This window comes from Plodia interpunctella, chromosome 12 (assembly GCF_027563975.2).
Source record: "Plodia interpunctella isolate USDA-ARS_2022_Savannah chromosome 12, ilPloInte3.2, whole genome shotgun sequence".
Classification (NCBI taxonomy): domain Eukaryota; kingdom Metazoa; phylum Arthropoda; class Insecta; order Lepidoptera; family Pyralidae; genus Plodia; species Plodia interpunctella.
Window position 1 is genome coordinate 9742279 of NC_071305.1, and position 19671 is coordinate 9761949.

Sequence of the window (19671 nt, forward strand, 5' to 3'; positions counted from 1 at the left end):
ATTGTCATTTCTAGAATCCACTCCATTTCGCCCGGGATAAAATTTGATGGTACGATCATTGGAAACAGATTTCGCTCGTCTATTTGACTTCAGGTTAACAATCTAACTCTAAATTGGGACTTAGTTTAACTTTAAACTGTTATTGAGTCAGTTGATGGTCTGTTAGATTAGGTTACTTAAGCATATTTAAAATATTTAAGTAAGTTCTTTTAAATATATTATTAACATAACCGAATTCATAAGCTTTATCTATTATGTTGTGATAATTAAAAATTATTAAAATATTGAATTTTAATTGTACTGCTTATCTGTTGGTTTATCGCATAAATCGTTGAATTAGTATCCCATAACACAAGTCTCGAACTTACTTCGGGGCTAGCTCAATCTGTGTGATTTGTCCTAATATATTTATTTATTTATCAAATCATTCGTTCGTTCATTCAATGTAAACTATTTTTTATTTCATGTTGAAGGCATGATAAACCGTAATTTTTGATCACTGTGGTAGAATGGTTTCTTTGAGCAATCGTAATCAGTATTGAAACGTGAAACGTGTAATTTGGAAAATTGTGTCCTTTCTTTTTATCTTTAATGTCAATATTAGTTAGTTTCCTTCATCCAGTTTTACATTCTACGTGTCTGAAAGCAATATTTATTATTTTTATACTTTAATAATGTTCGTTGAATTTGATTCGTTTTTGGTCAAAAATCACATTTATGACGTAACAATAAAAAAAAAACAATAAATTGACATCCTCTACTACATGCTACGCAGCACAGACGGTTGTCACAATGTAATATTGTTTTAGAAATATTGTGGAAAACTAGCGGACAGTGTGGACACTCCTTGTATCCCAGATAAAGCTGTGCTCTCATTTTGACATCCTACAGTTGCCTGGTGACTTAGGTCGAGAGCAATCTGCGCAAGCCGCTTCATACCTATTCGAATGCACTGCGATTATGGCGCCAAACTTGGTGTCTACATGCTTCGTCCGCGTTCAGCTGCGCGAATTATGCCAGTGTGCGCAAAAACCGGTTTGTTTCGTATATTTTTGACCTCCAACGTGATTGAAGCCTGGGTTTGCACTTTATTCTAGTTCTCCTACTTATTACATACATTTCTTTGTTTTTGTCAAATTAACGACACTCCTCATTTCGTTATGGAGGTTAAAAAGTCCTCATTCAGCTAAAGCACATCCCTTTAGGTTCAACTCAATTTAGCGTCGTTCCCATTTACCCGACTAAGCAAGAGTGTGTATTGTTCATTTAATTCACTAAAAGCATCCCCTTTGTCATCGCTGTTAGTTGATACGTAATGTATTACGTCGGAATGAGGAATTTCTTGGAAATATATTGGAGTGAGATAGACGTAGTATGAGATATATACTGCGTTACATCTGCCTGCTTTCCTATAATTTCTGGGCTCCGACGCTTAATGGCCGCGAAAGGAACAAGGAAACCGCTCAGATGTGAGAAAGCTTTCTTATAATCTCTAGTTCCTGTCGAGTTATTAGATGAAAAGACGATATTTTTCTACCTCTTCAACAACCATTTCCTGGGTGTCCACATGCTAAGAAAGAGACGAATAGACATAGATCCCTTTTCCTCATTGACGTTTGAAACCCTAAAATGAATGTATTCCAAAGTATACGTAGTACCAGTCTCTAGCCCATTCGACCAATACCTTACACACGAATGAACGGGTCTTGTTTTGTTCTGCAATTCTTTGTAGTTATTTCGTTTGGCGAAAACACGGCTCTTTGAGAGGAAAATCTGTAGATTTATAATAGGCTAGACACCGCATGCGGAGCGCCTGAGCACACGCACACATAGGGATACTCACATATCACGAAAATAGGAAATATTTGTGTGGAGTGAGACTTTTGGCTCATTTTGAGAAGAGCAAATTTGCCAACTAAAGCAACGCTTTATATTCTACTTGTTCTGTTATCTGGCTTTGGCGCTCAGTGTTCGGAGACGTACCGTTGAATATGGAGTGAATAGAAAAATGTATCTTTCATCTCCCTTCACTGTTCTTCTCTGTCATTCGTAACTCTTCTTTATCTGCTGTCAGTTAATTCCATTTTTCTACTTGTGCTTTTTTCTTCTTGTATCAAGACAAGATCATTTATCGTACATAATTTTGTCCAATCTATAGAATTTTGTGGATATGCGTTGTCTATACTATTAAAAATCTATGGAAAAACCCTTACCATTGTTCCACTGGTCCTTTGTTTAATCTGTGGCATTTTGTAAGAGGCTTGCGACGCGATCGAAAACTCAATTTGGAATTATGTGAAATTTCTACATCGGTGAATTGAGAATTGTAATCGTATTAGCTTGTTGTGACCACGTCTTCGCCCACGTAACAATTGCTTTCTAGTTAGAACCATTAGTAGGTTTTAAAAAATGCGTCCTTAGGGCCTAGTGCGGGTTTGCATTTCACTTCTCACCATCGAATCGATTCGAAGTGAGACGCAGCGAACCAATCACATCGCAGTGTAGTTGTTGTTGCGTCACAATGGCGCGCTGTGGTTGGTTAGATGAGATGTAAATAAATAGTAAAGTCACACTTGTCAAAATTCTCGCATATTCATTTTAATATTACACGTATTCGTTTCTTCTTTTCCATTTTGTTATTGTGTTTAGTTTATTAAATATTCATTCATTAAATAATTTTGTGTACGCCTATACACAAAATTATTACTACACACATAAATATACAAGGCTAGCTGAAGCAAAGCAACTATGCGCGACTTTTGATTTTTGTATCACTACATTTATATTGGGTTGCACCACTCAACTATGTCGTTAACATTAACCTGTGCGTGCACCGTCGTTGTTTAGAAAAAACAGCGTAGATTGAACTTTTCTGCGCAGTTCGAAATTGACCGGTGTAAACCAGCCTTAACGTCACTAGTCTATATTTAAACAAACATACTTTAGCGCTCAGCTCCAACACAACTTAGTTCCAATATTTCAACAAACTTCCACAAGTATAATACTACTTAATATTTAAAACTTGTCAACAGTTTAAGAGAAATTAAATACCAAACTTACGAACTGTGAACCGACCACAATGCAAAGAATAAACGCGCATACAATAAGTACGGACGAACTTCAGCCAATTAAATGTCGGCAACTTCAGCGCAGTTCGATGCAAATAACTATACATACATAGATTGATATACAAATTGCAGAGTTTCTTTGACTAGAGCTCATAAAACAAATAAACTTTGCAACGGTGCAAATATTGCTCAATGAAATGTATCATTTTTTTTGTCTTGTTACGCTAAAACTACACGAGTATGTAAACTAATTCTTCTTCTCATCAATGGTTTTTGTGCGGGTTTGGATTACAGTGTGTCGGTCGTTGCGTCACAATGGCGCAATGTGATTGTTTAGCTGCGTCTCACTTCGAATCGATTCGATGGTGAGAAGTGAAATGCAAACCCACACTAACCCCTCTGAGCGTTTCGTCGGGTTTTTCTTTTTTCCTTAGCTATAGATCGTTGGAACCCAGGGGCCACATTCCTACTTTTCCTCCTCTATTTTGTATACTACGTTGATTGTGAAAACTAACTTTAAAAGTAGATTTATATTTTTATACACAAATCTTCTATTCTTTCATCAGTACTATATTACATAATAAAGTCGTTTCCCGATATCTGTCTGTCTCTATGTATGCTTGGATCTTAAAACTACACAACTGATTTTGATGCGGTCTATAATTCTACTTGGGGCAAAAATACATTTTTATGTATGTATGTTTGTAATATACGATAACTTTCGAACCGTTGGTGGTAATAGTTTCTGTTTCTTGAATTGTTGTCTGATCCTTATTTTTTATTTTAGTCTGCAGTTGTATCCCACTGCTGGGCACTACCTCCCCTTCTATCTAAAATTGTTCAGATTGATTGCAGTATGCTGCGCCATCCCCTTGTCAGCTTCCATCCCTTCGCGGTCTTCCCTACCCCTATGCCCTTCTAGCACCTGATATTCTAACTAATATTATAAATGCGAAAGTAAGTTTGTTACCTCTTCACGCTCTATCTACTCAACCAATCTTCTTGAAATTTTACATACATGTAGTTTGAAGTATGGAGAAGGACATAAAGGTGCCTTTCATCCCGGAAAATTAACGCGGGCGAAGCCGCGGGCAAAAGCTAGTCAAAATAAATGCAATATCTACTTAGCATTTTCAGAGATTTGTACATAAGTAGATATTAAGTAATAATGAGCTCATCTAATTTTATATCTCCCATTTTTAGGATGAAGGTTTTTGTGGATGAAAATAAATTTAAGTTTATTATTAACTAGATATTGTCTGGGGCATCGCTTCCGTGGGAATTTTGTGATAAAATATGGCCTATAACAATCTTGGATAATGTAACTTTATAATGCTGAAAGAATTTTTGAAATCGGTTCGGTAGTTTCGGAGATTACCCGCCTCAAACACACAAACTCACAAACTCTATTAATATAATATGAGTATAGATATATGTAAACATTTTTCATATTTTTTTTTCTGTCAGCTTTAGATGTGTCACATCTGATGTGATCTGCGATACTGTCTGACCTACTGTACTATACTGTGGTTTTAGTGGTATACAGTAGTACAGTCAAAAATTGTATCTTAAACGTCTTAAGAACGAGTTGTCGGATCGTGAAAAAGCTGGCGAGTCAAATTTGACTATTAAATATATTAAAGGGATTCCGAAGATCATCAAGTCTCAGTCAAAAAACTAAGTAAACAAAACATCGTCTTACCTGATAAAAATCACAACATTACATATAATTATGATAACGTATTTTTGAATGACAAATCTCTCAAATTTTTCTATGCAAATCTTAAAAGTATTCGAAAGGCTGGCAGGTTTGAAGAACTACAAACAATACTTAAACTATTGAATGAAACAGTACATATAATAGTTTTAACAGAAACTTGGATCCAAAATGAAATTGAGGCAAATTCATTCTGTCTAGATAATTATACCCATAACTTTAATATAAGAATGGGAAAAGAGGGAGGTGGTGTATCGATATATGTACATAACAGCTTAAAACACGAAGTAACAACTGATTTATATGAGCACGGAATTAATTATCTATGGATATATATCAATAAGTTTGCCCTTAATATTGGTGCAATCTATAAACCAAACAAAAAATATATAAATCAGTTTTTGGATACTTTTGCACTACATTTGGAAAGCAGAAAAAGAGGAATAGTAATAGGCGACTTTAACATAGACTTGCTAGCCAATAAAAAAGATGCAATAGATTATAAGAGAGTACTAAAGGAAGCAGGCTACAAAATTCTCAATTGCATCGATATTAACTACTCTACTCGTGAAGTAAACACTGATAGTATAAAAACGACATCTATAATTGATCATGTTTCCTCTAGTTTAACTGAAAATCCATACAGGTTAACAATTATTGATACACCTTTGTCTGATCATAAGCAGATAGTAATAGAAATATTTAAAAAACAACACAACATCAAAGAAAAAGTGAATTATCATGGAATCGACTATAAAGGACTCCAGGATTCAATTAAAGATGCAGACTATTGTAACAAAGAGCATTCGTATGATCATTTAGAAAACCATATTAAACAAAGTATCAACAAGAATAAGATAGATAAAATTAAAATATTAAACTTGCCCAGAGAAGATTGGATCACAAAAGAAGTTATTAAAGAAACAAAGAGAAGGAATTTACTATGGGAGCAACTAAAATCTGACGTAAAGAAGAAGGAAGAGTTTGTAAGGCTGAGGAATGAAGTAACAAAATTAATACAAATAACGAAAAATGAATACTACTATAATAAGTTTAAAATGTGTATAACTGATTCAAAAAAGACTTGGAATTTGTTAAATATGCTTGCCTTAAACAAAGTCAAAGATGCTCCTATTCCGCCTACTCTTACATTAAATTCTATCAGCGTAAAGGATGGCACTGAAATCTGCGAATTATTCAATGAATTTTTCTCTTCTGTGGGTACTCAACTTGCAAATAAAATTCCTTCTAGGTTTCATAACAATAATATCAATATTTTGACATATATAAACACAAAACCTAAATTTGAACTGTTTGAATTTGAACCATGCACCGTGAACGAAGTATGTGATATTATGAAAAACTTAAAAAATGACGCTAGTGCTGGTATTGACGGGATTAGCCTGAAGTCTATAAAATCAATCATTAACTTTATCGCACAAGATCTAACAGACTGTATAAATAAATGTCTAGCAACTGGCACATTTCCTGACTCCCTCAAAATAGCGCGTGTTACTCCAGTCTACAAATCGGGTAAAAGAACCGACCCCAGCAATTATAGGCCGATTTCAGTGTTACCTATTCTATCAAAAATATTTGAAACGGTACTATACCGTAGACTTAACAATCATCTATTAAAATTAAATTTTATAACTTTGAAGCAGTATGGTTTCCGAAGTAAATCCTCAACACTATCTGCGGCAATTGACCTGGTATCTCAAATAAAAACAAACATTGACCATAAAAAGTTTGGATTGGGTATTTTTATAGATTTTAAAAAAGCCTTCGATACCATAAGCCACTCATTACTCTTAGACAAATTAGAAAACCTTGGTATTAAAGGAATGACTTATGAAATCTTTCGATCATATCTAACAGACAGATATCAAATTGTTAAAATAGGAGACTACCAGAGTAAACCACAAAGTATTACTTATGGAATCCCACAAGGATCTATTTTGGGACCCCTTTTGTTCTTAATATATATTAATAATATCACTACAATCGGACTTACAGGCGATATAACTTTATATGCAGACGATACATGTCTATTTTATTTCGGACTTGATTTTTTGGAGCTAATTCATACAGCACAAACAGACCTCGACAAATTTCACGATTGGTGCCAGTGTAATTTATTAACAATAAATACAAAAAAGACTAGCTACATGATATTTGCTGCAAAAAATAAAAAAATACCGCACTACCCGTGTCTTACTATTAATAGTGAAGAATTACATCGCTCTAACGAAGAAAAGTATCTAGGACTACATCTTGATGATAAACTCACCTGGAAACCTCATATCGAACACCTTAGAGGCAAGCTAGTTTCTTTGCGTGGCGTTTTGCGAAGAGTTGGTTCTTGTATCCCATTTGAGATTAAGTACACGTTATATAATTCTTTAGTAAGGTCCCACCTCGAATATCTGATTGAAATTTGGGGTAGTGCAAATAAAACAAATATGAACTTGATCCAGAGGTCCCAAAGTAAGGTAATAAAAACACTATTTAATTTTGACTATTTAATGAATACTGTAACTCTTTATAAAAAAACAAAAATTTTCAATTTAAAACAACTATATAAATATAAAATGTGCATTCTTGTAAAAAAAATTCTTGAAAAGAAAATTCAAACACAAATCACTTTTACGATAAATAAATATAAACACCATTTAAGAAACACAGATAAAATAAAATTACCCACACCTAGAACTAAATATGGAAAGAGTGATATATTATACGAAGGAGCTAAAATGTTTAATGACTTACCTAAAGACTTAAAAAACATAAAATCTTTGACTTTGTTTAAAGGAAGACTGAAAAATCATATCTACACCAAAGTTTTGTAAATAGCATAACTCTTCGAAAACTACACTGTTTATTTGCGTCATATATTTTTTACAAATTATTTATAAATTAGATTTAGACTCATTATAAGTGAATTATTGTATTCTTTATGAGTCAATAAATATCTATAAACCGATATTACCACGAAGGTATGATGAAACATCGATTAAATATAGGTAATATGATTTACTGATTAGACATTCCAAGAAAATACGTTCCAGGCAATAAAATTATTGGAATTAAATGAAATGAAATTTAAAATAATTAATATAATAATACAATATATTGATGCACTTGTCTTGTTAGAGAATATATTGAAAGAGAATCAGAGAAAAACATAGAATTACCTACCAGAGACAAATTATAGATAAAGGTATAAATTACTTTACAACAAAAAAAAAACTTCAGGGCTTGCTGATAAAGTATCTTATAGCCATATATAACTAATAATTTTAAAAAATATGCTTTAAAAATGTTGATAGATCAAACTGGCAAATAACTTCAGGTCGAATTATCTAGCAGTTCGTCTATTTGCCAGATTAAAATATGATATTGTATCAGGAAATGTTGAAGCGGGCCGTTAATCTACTTTTTTATAATTTGGAAAAGTTGACTTTCTACATTCAATACTTATTTCATGAAAAAATAGCATATTCATGTTAGTTTTTAAATTCTTCATACACACAAAATCGATCAGTCACGTAACACCGTAAAATGGCAAGCTGGCCCTGTGCTTAATCCTAAAGTAATTATGGCAACGTGGAAAGTAATTAATTATTATGTTTAGAGGTTAAACGGCTTACATTTTTCTATTTTTATTTTCTCTTTGGCGTGACGTTAATTATGTTTTACATCATTTTTCATATAAAACAAGTTACTTTTATTTTTTCGAATTGGATACAAACTTTAACGTCAAAATTAGGTTTAATCTGATCACAAAGGTTATATCAATGTTAGCGAATCTCGCAGGTCAAATCATTCAGGTAATATGGTAATGTGGACTATAAAAATGTTGGCTTTGATAACATCATTAATAAATAAATCGTAATCAATATATCAGTTTTGATTGATTTACTTCACAAATTTTAATGATATTGTTACTTGTAGTAAGGTCGTCTCAGTGAGTTAGTATCAAAATGTGGCAATGAGAACGGCCTGCAGCCTGCGCATTGCACAATGCAAATCTCCCATTCATAAGCGGATTCATTAACTATCGCCCACCTCACAATACTTGCTCAACACTGACAGGCCTTTTTGCTCCCAGTCCGGTTTTATACAGTAGTTTTATAAGTGTGAGACGTAAAGATAGTATATGGATATGTCTTGCATGTGGTTCTTTGATGGTGCGTGTTTCCGCTCTTGAATAGGACCATTTGATATCTTCCCTTGGATGTCGTACGAGGCGAATAAGGGACACATGGCCTTTGCAACTGTAGTAGGGTTGGTGTCAGGCAAGCGGCGGCCGGGGGAGAAAACCACAGCCGAATTTTTAGAATTTTAAGGTTCATTTTTTACTTGTGCCAACACAGATATGTAAGAGGGATGTAAATTTATGTAGGTATATAATACATATTTCATGGTTTTATATCTTTTCCTCGTGTTATATTCTCCGTTTCGTTTGTCTTAATAATACTGCGCGAAAATTTGACATGGATTTAATATTTGTTAATAAAAACTTAAACTTTAATAGAACTTTAAATAAAACTTTAACATAATTGGGCATCATTACCTCTACAATTTGGCATTAATAGAATGTACATAATTTAGAATCTGGTGTTTTAAACCCGTTTGATATTTCCAGAATCTGAAATTTATCGATAACACAAAACATACCTACCGATATTAATATGTAAAACACTGATTGGAAATCATAATGTATGCTTGTCAGCTCACCGGACACGCGTAATACGCGAATGGCATTGGTTGGTAAACAGGTGCACTGCACTAGTGTACGTCTGTCGTAATCGTAATCGATCCGCCAATCGCGGCCGTGTTAGGCCATTAGGGTTACCACTCGCCAGATTTATTGGTTTGATTGTGTAAAAATGCCTGTTTTTCGAACACACTGAAAACATTTACTAATATTACAAGTGCGAAAGTAAGTTTATTTATTTGTTACCTCTTCACGCTATATCTACTTGCCAATAAAGAACTGTTTCCGTAGGAAATTCACACGGACGGAGCATGAAATAAATCAAATAATCAAATGATATATCAAACTTTCAGTTCAGTAAATAATTTTCCGCACATTTGTCATTTACACTTAAAATTTTGGCAACCCTAGCTTTGATATGACGGACGCGCGGTCTGATTTGAGTTATATTGATACATCTAAACTTGTGTTAATCTAAATTACAGATGTGATGTAAATTAAATTACTTATGTAGTATATTATGTGTTGCGTGTCCGGTATAGGATGATTCATTATGTAAGTAAGACTGAATCATAATTATCATCATAATCGTCATATTAATGCTAGTAGTTTGTAACTTTGAGAACTTTTATATTATTATTTGAAATTTCGCGTGAAAAAAATGGACGAACACGTTTTATTTATTTACAGCGTATTTCATCTGATATTCCTTTGTATAAAAGCAAAATTATGATGACATTTCCATACTAAATATGAATAATCACAGAATGTTTTAACGTTGTCGAAAAGCCATTTAATATTTTTTCATTCTGAAATAACTTTAACTTAACTTTTGTAAATTTCGCTTTTGCAATAAAGCGGTGCGTCGCGCTGTGGTCGCGGTGCAATAAAGAGTGTTGTATTGTATTGTAACTTTGCAATTATTCATTTGTAAAATAAAAAATGGCTATCATTAACGTATAATAAACTAATACGAATAAATTTCGCATCTATAATATTAGTGTGGAATTGTACAATATTATATTGAAAGTACTAAACACAATCGAACTAATTGCAGTTCTAAATTGCCAGTAACAGCGGAATCACAGCTATCAACTAGATGTTGCCAACACACAATCACAGCTAATTTAGTTCACAATAGTTTATGTTGCGACTGCAATAGATATTCCGTGATCAAAACGTATGGTTTATTAATTATTACGCTATAATAATTAATAAACCAGGCTCCGATTCAAAGGAATTTTGGCACAAAAATTACCTTATGTGCTATTCCAAGCTATATTATCCAATAATTATCCAAAAAGTATTCTTTATTGCCAAAAGAAACAAAAAAATAAATAAAAACATTAAAATCATCTAATTTTCTACAATTTTTAAACATGTCTACCAAATTTTGTCAACGTCTGTACGGTATTTTTTTTTTTATTTAAAAGGCTAATTAGGACAATTCAACTTCACAGAATTTATACAACATAACTCTCTTTTTCTCTTCGCCGTTGTCGTGTAAAAATAGTACATTTCGTTCACGCCACGTAAAATTACTTTTGTTTATAGATACGAATATAACCAACTTGGAAAGAGCAATTTATATCAATTACATAAATTGTGTCAATAACAGATACTATCGGCCAGTGCCGTGTTTCGTATGATACGTTCGTATGATATGTAATCTATTGCGGTGACGGGACAAATTGATATATGAAATTTATTTCATAGCCGGATAATCAATATAGTATTCTGGTGCTCTTCAAATATACATACATACATATATATATATATATATATATATATATATATATATATATATATATATATATATATATATATATATATATATATATATATATATATATATATATATATATATATATATATATATATATACATAATCCTTACTTATTATAAAACAAAGTCCTCTAGTAGCGTTTGCCTGTCTGTTTGTTCGCGATAAACTCAAAAACGAGTTACATACATACATACATCCTCACAAACTTTCGCATTTCTTCATGTTAGTAGGGTTTTCTTAATTTATTCATCCAAATTAGTCACTATAAGTAGTTGAAAAATACTTTATCAAAAATACTACGTATGGTTATTCAAAAACAATTAAAATTCATCAAATCCGATATAGTCATGATATGTTTCTCGGTCAAATAGTCGTATAGATTTTCATGCGGTTTTCACCAATCGATACAGTGATTTCTGAGGAAGGTTTATGGGTATAATTTGCCCGAGCGAAGCCGGGTCGGGCCGTTAGTAATATATATATATTTTATATTTTTGGAATTAAAAAAAAAATAGATGAAAAAAAAAATAAAAAAACTTGTGACATGTATAATTTTTACAAATATATTTGCAAAAAAATGATTCTCCGAAACAGTGGCTGCTTTAAAGATCCCATAATGCAATTATTTGCATCTAGATGAAAATGAGTTGTATATAGCTGTGAACGTTCTATTATAGCTTTTATCCATATTACGTATTTTTTCCTAAAATATTATTTTGTACAGCAAATTTTTAAATTTTTAATCTGTCAAAGTTGTATCCAATCGATCTCGACCATTCTATAAGCGTCTCATAGAGCGCGCTCTGTATATGTCATAGCTATTCGAATGCTTCATAGGTATTCAAGGGAGAGGTACGGGTTGTAGAGAAAACGCAATTTGAAATCTAGCTCTCAACTCTGAGGATATACAATGTTGCTTGCTTTTAAAATTCCCCGGAGAATTTATTGTAAAAGTTTGAAAACAATTTTTGGAGTATAATAATTTGCACTACTACTATTGAAGACGACTGGCCCATGAAAATGTACAGAGTTTTGTGGAACGCAGGAGAGATGAGAGAATATTGATGCCATCAAAAACATGCTGTAAAAAACCCAAGTCTCGAGTGTTTCTCTCAGTGTTTCTGCCGTAAAAAGTTGCGAGATCCATGTTACCAAGTCGATTAATTTATTTAGTCCCTACTTATGGGACCTTCTGTCTTAAGTTATTACGCAAGTTATTATCATATCAATATTAAAAATCTTTTAGGTTTTAAATAAATAGATCGACTTGCACTAGAACAATTCAAGCAACAAGTTTATTCATCAGACAAATAAAAAAAAACCCCGTCTTTCAATATTCACTTCGCTACAACTTTTGATTTTCACGCTAAGAACACTCGGGATAAAGTTATCTATGACACAAAAAAAAACTAAACGAAAATCTGTTTATCCGTTTGAGAGCTACAATGCCACAGACAGACACACAAATAGATTTAAACTTATAACACCCCTCTTTTTGCGTCGGGGGTTAAAATAGAATACGTCTGCCATTTGTGGACATTTCAACGAAGCCTAATACTAAGTCTAGATTAATTCACCAGTCACCGTAACTGGAAACAGGCGGGAAATTTACCATTAATTATTTCTACGGCAGTATTCCCAATCCGATACGATATATGGAACCATCAAAAAACTACTATACAAATTCTTGAAAGGTCGGCAGCGCTCCTGTGATGCCCTTGATAATGAGGTTGTTTCTGGGCAACGGTGATCACTTACCATCAGATGACTGCTTATTCGTTTGCAGTCCATAAAAAAAAATTTGGACTCATAGTTACTAATAATATAAATAAATAAATTACTAATAATATAAATAAATAAATATATTAGGACAAATCACACAGATTGAGCTAGCCCCAAAGTAAGTTCGAGACTTGTGTTACGGGATACTAACTCAACGATACTATATTTTATAACAAATACATATATAGATAAACATCCAAGACCCGGGCCAATCAGAAAAAGATCATTTTCCATCATGACCCGACCGGGGATCGAACCCGGGACCTCTCGGTTCAGAGGCAAGCACTTTACCACTTCGCCACCGAGGTCGTCAATTTTAAATATCTAAATATTTATTTTAAATACACTCAATGTTTAAATAGGAAAAATAATAAACTAATTATGTAAATCATAGGCAAAAGTGAACAGGAGACCTGCGACGAAACATACAAGCTCGTAGCACGTAACCAATGAGTATATCGAGTACGCATCGTGTAAAAAAAGAGGGTACGTGTGTACTCAATGACGTGTTACGTGTTTTATGTTTCATTGTAGGCCCCCCAGGATCTAGAATAGCAATGATTTCACAAATGGAAATATTATTTTTGCTGCAAAATATCAAAATTCTATCGATAGACTAGACCTTTGTATTATTAAAAATGTAACCATTTAATAAAGTACGAAATATTCATGTAAATTTAAAAACAACTCACAGATAAACAAGTGAGCTCGATGCTGGGGAGAATGCAGGGTGGAATGGAATAAACATAATTATCTTATGTACACACAACTGATTTCTTGAGATAGTGGGAAGTATCCTATAATAGTAAATAGATCGTTTTAGCTGTAATAGATAATATTGAAATTGTAGAACCGTTTAATATACTTACTTAGCTTAAAAAACGGTGCTAATTTCAAAAACAAATTTTGTTTCTTTCGTAATGAAAGGTTTCATTTTAGACTTAGTTCATATTATCAGGTTGGTAAGCCGTGCTTAAAAACAATGTTTGTCTACGTCACTTCACTTATGAAAGTAAAATCTTTACCTTCTGCTTATTTTTGTAGCAAACCATTAATGTGGTTACGCAATATTGAAATGTATTCCAACTGCAGCAACCAGCTCATTTACAGCTAATCCGCAAGCAAAAACTGCTATAAACAAGCTATATAAGCGAGCTAAGCTGGAGGCTTATTTGCGCTCGCGTGCTGAGCTTAGCTCAGTTCAGCTCACCTGAGTTATATTGTTGCATTCTTGCTATCTTCGTGTTTATTAAAATAATATTACATAACAGGATGATTGTTATAGCCGAACATTTACAATTTACTTAGTAAATGAAATACAACTCTTCCTAATTCCAATTCAACTTCTTAATAAAAAATATTGTGAAAAAGGAACATTAATTTTCCGCAGTCGTCCAAAAAGTGCTATGTAAATTTTTTCCTGTAGATTTCTATTACGTTACATTGCTCCAACTTAATTTATCCTACCGGTTAATCTAAGTAGTAAAGGTTCAATGTACTTATTTTATATTGTAATAAAAATTGTAAACACAATATTATCCCTTTCTTATCCTGCTAAAGTAAACTAACTTTACTGTGTTTCTAACTGTACCCTTAATATAAACCAAGTTTTAATAGAAGAACCATTTTAATCTAAAAGTACAATTAACGTGTATTTGTTTAGGATAAATGGGAGTTTCGGAGATGCCTTAGAGGGAGTATAGTGTACAATGTTGGAGCATGCTCCTTATTCATCAGTTATTGTTTCTTCAGAATTAAGTATGGCAAGAACTGGAGACTGGTAGGTTTACTTTTTAAAAATTGTATTGCACAATCTTACAAAAAATTTGTGCAAATGTTTGACTTAACACCTTATAGCATTCTCTGCCAGTGAACGATGAGACCAAAGAGAGACAGAAACAGCATTGTGGTGCGATAAAGTGCATCTAATTAATAGAATATACACTCACCTAATATAAATTAATAATAGAAATTAATTTTATACATTCATTGATTTATTGTTTCCCTATCAAGTGCTTGATTTTGGCCAAGATTAACATGCGTTTTTATTGTTTCGATAATTTCTATAAGGAATACACCTTAAAAATGTTAAGATATTGCTATTATAACAATTATAGCCAAATCTATTGCTGCTTGTCAGTTGCCAAGGCTGTGTAACCCTTAGTCGTCTCGTAGGAGACATGTAATTGTCATATTTTAGCGTGGAACCACACGCAATTATAATTCATTATTCATAATATTTATTTTTGTCAGACATGGGTCATACATACAATATTATGTGCGCTATAAGTATTACTTATCTATAAATAACAAGTCCCACGAAATTTCCTGCTAGAATTCACAGTTCCATATATTTCGCGCGCTCTACGCAATCACTCCATATGAGATAGCGTGCAAGCTAGACATATGAGTGTATTTGTTATACAAACTCATCCATCAATCTGCGCCTTAACGGATAATTGCTTGTGTTTATCTCCGTTTGGATGGATACCACACGCGAAATTTAATTAAAATTTGTTTTGTACTTCACCTAAAACTGGTTCAGAAATATGGAGTATAAATCATTTCGTATAATGAGATTCGAATTATAAAAATGTTGACACATTTTCATCTTCTGATAAAAGCTTACTGCTTACGTTATTCGTATAAAAAAATAGACGACCTCGGTGGCGCAGTGGTAAAGTTCTTGCCACTGAACCGAGAGGTCCCAGGTTCGATCCCCGGTCGGGTCATGATGGAAAATTATCTTTTTCTGATTGGCCCGGGTCTTGGATGTTTATCTATATATGTATTTGTTATAAAATATAGTATCGTTGAGTTAGTATCCCATAACACAAGTCTCGAACTTACTTTGGGGCTAGCTCAATCTGTGTGATTTGTCCTAATATATATATTTTTTTACGTAAAGGTAACTGAAGATTTTTTCTGCTCTCGCTAGCTACTTTATTTTTCTAGATAATTTTAATATTACGTGTTAGTTCTTGGTAGGTATCCTATGAAGCAGAATATCGTTGAGTTAGTATAAAAATAACACGTCACGAACGTAGTTTGAGGCTAACTAAATCTGTGTAATTTGTTCTTCTTTATTTATTTAGTTCTGTATCAGGCCAGTGCCTTCAAAGTGGAGACGTTTAATGGCTGTTGATGATTGTGATTGTGAGTTCTGTATGGCTTTTGATGACTTGTATTTTAGGACTACACACAGAATGTAAACTTGATTTCATTCCTTTTATAATTCATTGAAACGTATTCGAAAATAATAAGAAAGGGAGTCCCCCTTTTGCAAAAAAATATCGACCTAAATTTGCTGTTGACTGTTCTGGAAATCGGTGTATTGAAGCAGGAGCGGCAATATATGCAAAGTCACGCGCTGGCCCTTCTGTGTGGCCACCCTATCTCTGTTTGTGCAGACCGAGCTGTCTGTGTGGTCACACTAACTCGAAAAATGCTATGAAATCTGTTCTATGGACAATACCTTCATAGGTTGCTTCGCTTGTCATTGTTAATGTATGTTTCGATAACATTGCAGTTGTATCATAGTGATATAAGATAACTATTAAGTATTTTATTACTCATCATCATCATATCGAGTGTGTTTTTGCTAACACTGGTGTCAGATTTTAGTCAAGTCGCCTAAAGGCATCTGACATGACTTTTACGACTACTTATACCGCCATCATGTCTATTTTTATTAAGCGTATCGTATTTAAAATTTGTTCGATTGAGTTCGATTAAAAAGACAAATTAGCATTGTTTTACTTAAAAAAATCAGAAGTGAGGGAACACTTCCTGTTTTTTTTAAGGATTTCTCATTTCTTGCTATACGTTTTCATTTTTCGTCAAGAGCCAGTTTCGGCTCCCGAATGGAATCGTCCCTATTCCCAAAAGTTCTTTCGTAATAGTAAATATTGTGACATTTCTTTTTCATCAGAGCACCGAAATCTGTTGACTTGGCGTTAGCCTTTCCAGTCTCGGCACTGAGTCCCATTCAATTACATCACGAAATTCCCTTATTCGGGAAGATTTTATCCTTTGTTGTTCATAAAGATTTATCTCCTCAAATTTCAGGTTACCAAAATTCGTCTTCCGAATATCTAGTCCAATCTAAGTATTAATCTAGTCTAAGTACTATATACCAAAAAGTGCGCGATTTGTGAAACGATTCGTTATTTAAATTAAAATTCGAACGAGCGACATCTATCAAATTTCAAGTGAATTCAAACGAGATACTTCAGACAATTTTATAAATTAAAATTCGAACACGTTTGATGTGGAACGGGATATGTGAGACATTTTAAAATTAAAATTCGAACACTCAATTCGGAGTGGCTTCAAACGCAAATCACGTGATTTTCCAATCAATGGTGTCGTGTTGTTTGGTGAAGTGGTCACATGTGGTGTGATTGTGTTCGAATGCGGCTCACCTATGACGAATAACAATAACGGTGTGAGCGGCAGCGCGGGGGGCGAGCCCGCTTCGGCCGACATGGACTCGCTGGAGGAGATGCTTCGTAAGGTAAGTTTCTTTTTAAAGTCTTTATATATTCTTTTCAGTTGAAGAAGAAAAGTCATTTGTTTTTTATCTCGCGGATTTTTTTTTTAATTTATTTGTTTTTGGGCGAACATCGTTTGGCTATAAAATTTATTCAGTTCAATTCAAATGTATTTATTGCCTTTTACAATGTACAGTAAGGTAATTCACCTCGGTCATTATGATCCAGGTAATATGTAAACCCTGTTATAAGTCAATGATTTACAAAATTAAAAATATCAAATTAAAATATCAGGAAAGGAAAACTTATCAAGCAAGCCCTAGCTCTTATAGGACACCCCAACTAGTTAGATAAGTTATTTATTAGACGTGTTATTCGACTGTTACAAAAAAAAAATGCGAATTGAACACCTGCAACCGTTCCGTAAAATTCACTTCTTTTGTTACATACGTACGTACATATTTACAGTTTTCAGAATTATTTTTCACATGTGCTGTAAGACATAATACAATACTTATCAATTAATATTATGTAATTACTCCTTGTAACAATATATTTACTCAAACACAATAGAAATACCCCCCAAAATCCATTTTTGTATCTCGTATTAATAGGTTAACTCTCGTTTAAAAATCCATGCTTGATGGTTTTAAAATGCAAATACGAACTAATATAATACGATTATTCGTAGTAGTAAAAGTACTATGCAAATATATGTAAAGCAGGGATTTCCTTCATAAAAGCCGTATAATAAGGGGCATAAACTCGGTTCATGGTAAAATAATGCATGTTCACCCCGGTAAATATCCTGAGAAAAAAAATAACTCTTTTCTTTGTCTTCACTAAATGTTAACGGTTATATGAATGCCATCAAAAACACGCTGTAAAAACCCGAGTCTCGCAGCTCAGTGTTGCCACCGTAAAAAAATTTGAGATTCATGTTACCAAGTAGATTAATTTATTTAGTCCCTACTTAAGGGACCTTCTGTCTTAAGTTATTACGCAAGTTATCTATTAAAAATCTTTTAGGTTTTATAAAAATCTTTTGTTTTCTAGATACACCTACTGCATTATTAACGCAGTTAGTGTATCTAGAAAACTGGACCGGAATTCCAAAATTTTTAGGTTTTCCCTTGAATTAGTTACTAAATACTAATTGTATTTTAAAATTGGACTTTTTATTGTCTTGACTAAATGTTAACGGTTATATGAATTAACTGTTTTATTAAATTTAATATTATTTTTTTCTGACACACACGATTGTAATTCTTCGTTAAAACTGTACATTTATAGCGGCCATTTTATTGCAAATATATAAATACGAATAGTAGTGGCGCGAAAATAATTTTGTGACGTTAATTTCATCAAAAAGTTTATGTGTAAATGTTAAATTTTCTCGTGACGTCAATGCATGCTTTATTTAAATTTATATTTGTTTATTTTAGTATGGCGTTTTTATTTTGATCTATATTATGCAATCAAAATCAAAATCAAAATCAAAATCAAATCATTTATTCAGAAATTAGGCCTTCACAGGCACTTTTTCACGTCATAATCTAAATTAAATGATGTTTACCAAAGCTACAAACTACTAACATTTCGGAACGACCACTGCTGAGAAGAAATGCCGAAAGAAACTCATTCAAACAGAGTTGGTCCCTATATGCTAGTATCGGAATAAAAATTATGCTATATTAATTCATGACTTAGGTTGTTATAATAACCTGACTTTTCCACCAGTAGGAAGCAACGTCATTCCTGAGTGACACAGGGTTGTATGTTTGTTCATAACGCTCAAACGACTAGGTAATTTTTTATGAAATTTGGTATTGAGGTAGCTGATACTTAGGATTAACACTTTTGTCCCGAAAGTATAAGTATTATAATAGAAAGTATTCCCCTATTATTCGGTCAAAAACTCTGATAGTCAATAGCGCTTTATAAACTAGCGCTGTATACAAACCTAAGTATTTAAAAAAAAATAGTTTAGCGGGTAACACCTCAGTGTGCAGCTAGTACCTGTATTAACAAAGGTTAATATATCTGTTTTCAGGTATGGTGTAAATAAATAAAACCCTGACGCAAACATGACTAATGATGGATCG

General features: G+C 33.0%; 1 protein-coding gene across 9 annotated transcripts in view; it reads left to right on the forward strand.

The window, feature by feature from the left end:
• The window catches only part of LOC128674221 (uncharacterized protein), a 334397-nt gene that overhangs the window by 208806 nt on the left and 105920 nt on the right, over positions 1-19671 (forward strand). For 2 of the 9 annotated variants that reach the window (XM_053752670.1, XM_053752672.2), the window contains exon 2: positions 17142-17589. The exons of the other annotated variants lie outside the window; for them this stretch is intronic. In XM_053752670.1, coding sequence (XP_053608645.1) covers positions 17500-17589 — 90 coding nt within the window. In that variant the 5' untranslated portion in view covers positions 17142-17499. The remainder of the gene's footprint in view (positions 1-17141; positions 17590-19671) is intronic. 9 annotated transcript variants of the gene reach the window in all.